The following is a 3,062-nucleotide window of genomic DNA, read 5'->3' on the forward strand; positions in this document are numbered from 1 at the left end:
TTGCATCTCAACCAAAGCAGCAATAAAACCCGGAGAAGCCATTTGGGAATACATATATACATGATCAACAAAACAGACCCCTTTGATACAGCTACTTCAGATTCATGTCAGTCGGTTGAACCTAAAACGTTTAGTTTGTTAGCAGGAGTTGGAGTGGTAACAAACTATTGGAAACAGTCGAGTATAACTAGCTATTCCACTCGATCTATACTTCTTCCATCTCTTCCCCCTCTCATTCAGATACTAACTAGCTATTCCACTTGATCAAATTCCTTTTTAGCTTTAGATATAACTCTCGAGCTTCCAGTTGCGCTCTTGCAATTATGTTATCACCCCTTCCCTAATGATGCTCCCTTGTTATGTGCCTTCTCTTCATCATCTTCCCATCGCTTCCTATCATCCCTTTCATCTCCATTCTTTCGAGTCCTCTCCTTACTATCATTCCAAACTTTCCAAGCTAGCTCCAATGCAACTGCTATTGAATTAGCTCTTGGGGATATCGCAGGAAAGAAGAAGGAAGCCAATGCTGGAGGAAGAGAATCAATCACAAGAGATTTTGAACCTGTCATTTTAGCTCTAGCACTTCTTTTCTTGATAATCTTAGTATTTGTGCAACATATTGTATTGTTTTCCTTTTGTTTCTCCAACTATAATCTGCCTCTTTTCCTTTTATTTCACCGTTGTATTTGTTTCATTTATTTTTGTCCGTACTTACTTTGTTTCCCTCCATATTCGATACTTACTTTATTTTTCACTGTCAATATGTCATGTCCATAATCAAAAGTAAATAGTAGCTGATTATGACTTTCGTTGCGAAGGGATAGCTCATGCAGCGAAACATGTGTGACCAAGCAGGATAAAATTAAACAAAATAGTGCACTGCCAAAGATCAAAGTGAAACAACAACATGCTACAAAGGATTCACACAAACAAGTTACTCCGATAAAAACTTCATCATCAAACATCACCAGAATCACGACGACATCAAAACACCTTTTTCCTTGTCTTAGTAACAACACAAATAAGCCTACTTCGTTAATAAAATAACTACGAGAATAGAAGACACATCACAACACTTTTTACCATCTCTTAATAAATACACAAGTAAATGACGCTACATTTTTAATAAAAACTACCATAGTAGAAGACCAACACGAGCTTAAAGAGATGACAAGCTCACTGTGCAGCTTTCTCGTCAACATTGGAATCGGGAGGGCACTCATCACCTGCCAAAAATATAATGTTAGTAATTCTAACAAAGAAAAGCAAAGCTAACCCAAACAAATTTAAAGCATCAATTTCTCCATAATATATATGTGTGTGTGTGTGTGTGTGTGTGTTTTGATAGCTGTGGTGTCCGGACCAGCATTCGTGCACCTAGACTAAATCCACGAGATTCATGTCACCTCCAACCAGCAACATATAACAAGTAACTCTGTCCACCAATGCTAGGATAGATGAGAAGAACCACCCAGTGTTTTTTTTTTTTTTTTTGCCCTTGTTGGGTGAACAGTAACACAACAACAGCTAAATTATTTTTTACATCATTTGCAACAAATGCATATGGAATATAAAGGGTCCAATGAACTGAAATGTATACAGCAGACCTCAGGATACAGGCAGTTGTAGTTGGGTAGCAATATCAAATATGCATAGGCATAAATCCATGACTTGTATGCCAGAAAAAACATATACCCCCTCTCCCAACCCAACAATGCCAGAAAACCCCCTCAAGGAGAACAAGTTAGCCTTGAGAGGGCACAAACATTGAAAGTTTATATTACGGAGCATAAACAGGTGGCATGTATAAGCAACGTATTACATATGTAACAAACGTATTAAAAGGTTTACCTTGACCACTGGATGTTTTCTTAAGCCTGCAAAATTGAATTTTTCTTTCTCCAGAAATTCCCCAGAACCCCAATCCTTGAAAGGTCTTTACGTTGTTGGGAGCGTCAGAATCCCTGGCTAGAAATGTGTTACGACACCAATATCCAGCAGCAAGTGATGCGGTCACAGACAGATTTTCGACAAACTCGTATCTTGTATTCTAATAAAGAGAAGAAACCCAAATTACAAAAGGCAAAATAACATTTTTCTCTCAAATAACCAAAAAGAACAAGGCAGGGCACTTACATTCTCTGAATTGTAAGTAGCAATCGCTAAGCGGGAAATCTCACTGTATGTTGGGCCGTTCTTGTTATGTCGTATTGGAACAATTGGAGCCACAATACGAGCACCCAAATCCAAATCCAGGGTGATATCAAAACCCTAATTGCATAAACCAACAAGACGAAAAACAAAACCATCAACAACATATATCCAGAATAAACCCACAAGTGGGGGCCCGGGGTGGATTATTGCGTACGCAGATCTTGAATCACAACCCTCATGGCAAAAACCAACAAAACAGACAAATCAGAAACAGTGTAAATTCCACAAGTTGAGTTCGGAGAGGGTGAAGAGCGTACGCACAAGTTACCCCTACTTGTATTAAAACCTAGGGACCATTTGGTAGCTAATTAAGAGGTAGTTTTTCTTTGCATTAATTTCAGTATAAATATACAATGTTTCGCAGCTAGTTAGGAAATATGTTTATTCATATATAACAACGTTTGGTTTTAGAAACCCGGTGTATTATCTTACGCAATGGAAAAAGTAATACCCTAAGCAGCTAGCAAACGATCCCTAATTGCATAAACCAACAAGATGGACAAATTAAAGCAACAACTGTAGGGAGAGAGGGAATGTTTTCGATAAACCCTCAGGCATAAAAATTCAAAAATTATACAATAATCAAAACGAAATATATATACGATACGATACAATAGCATGGGTAACAACGTACCTCGCTCTCATCCACCTGCCTCCAATACGCGTTCCGATTTTCTCGGCTCATCCTGCTTTTTCCGACATACATTTCATGATCAGAATCATACTCATCTACCACATTGCTCTCTGTATTCACACCAGTTTCCTCTTCAAGTTTCCGCTTCCCTTTATCCGCCATTTCAATTGACTGACCGATCCCAAATTTACCTCTAACCCTAAATCCCCAAATT

The 3,062-nt window shown here is 38.3% G+C and overlaps 1 protein-coding gene across 1 annotated transcript; it reads right to left on the bottom strand.

Annotated features, from left to right (window-relative positions):
- Positions 1-920: 920 nt before the first annotated feature.
- On the bottom strand, positions 921-3,062 carry LOC124895653. Its single transcript, XM_047406087.1, has 4 exons — positions 2,849-3,062; positions 2,137-2,271; positions 1,852-2,050; positions 921-1,226 (listed from the first exon to the last, which is right to left on the bottom strand). The coding sequence occupies exons 1-4, from the start codon at positions 3,008-3,010 to the stop codon at positions 1,177-1,179; spliced, it is 546 nt and encodes a 181-aa protein (XP_047262043.1). The 5' UTR covers positions 3,011-3,062; the 3' UTR covers positions 921-1,176.

This window comes from Capsicum annuum, unplaced genomic scaffold, assembly GCF_002878395.1.
Source record: "Capsicum annuum cultivar UCD-10X-F1 unplaced genomic scaffold, UCD10Xv1.1 ctg83372, whole genome shotgun sequence".
Lineage (NCBI taxonomy): Eukaryota > Viridiplantae > Streptophyta > Magnoliopsida > Solanales > Solanaceae > Capsicum > Capsicum annuum.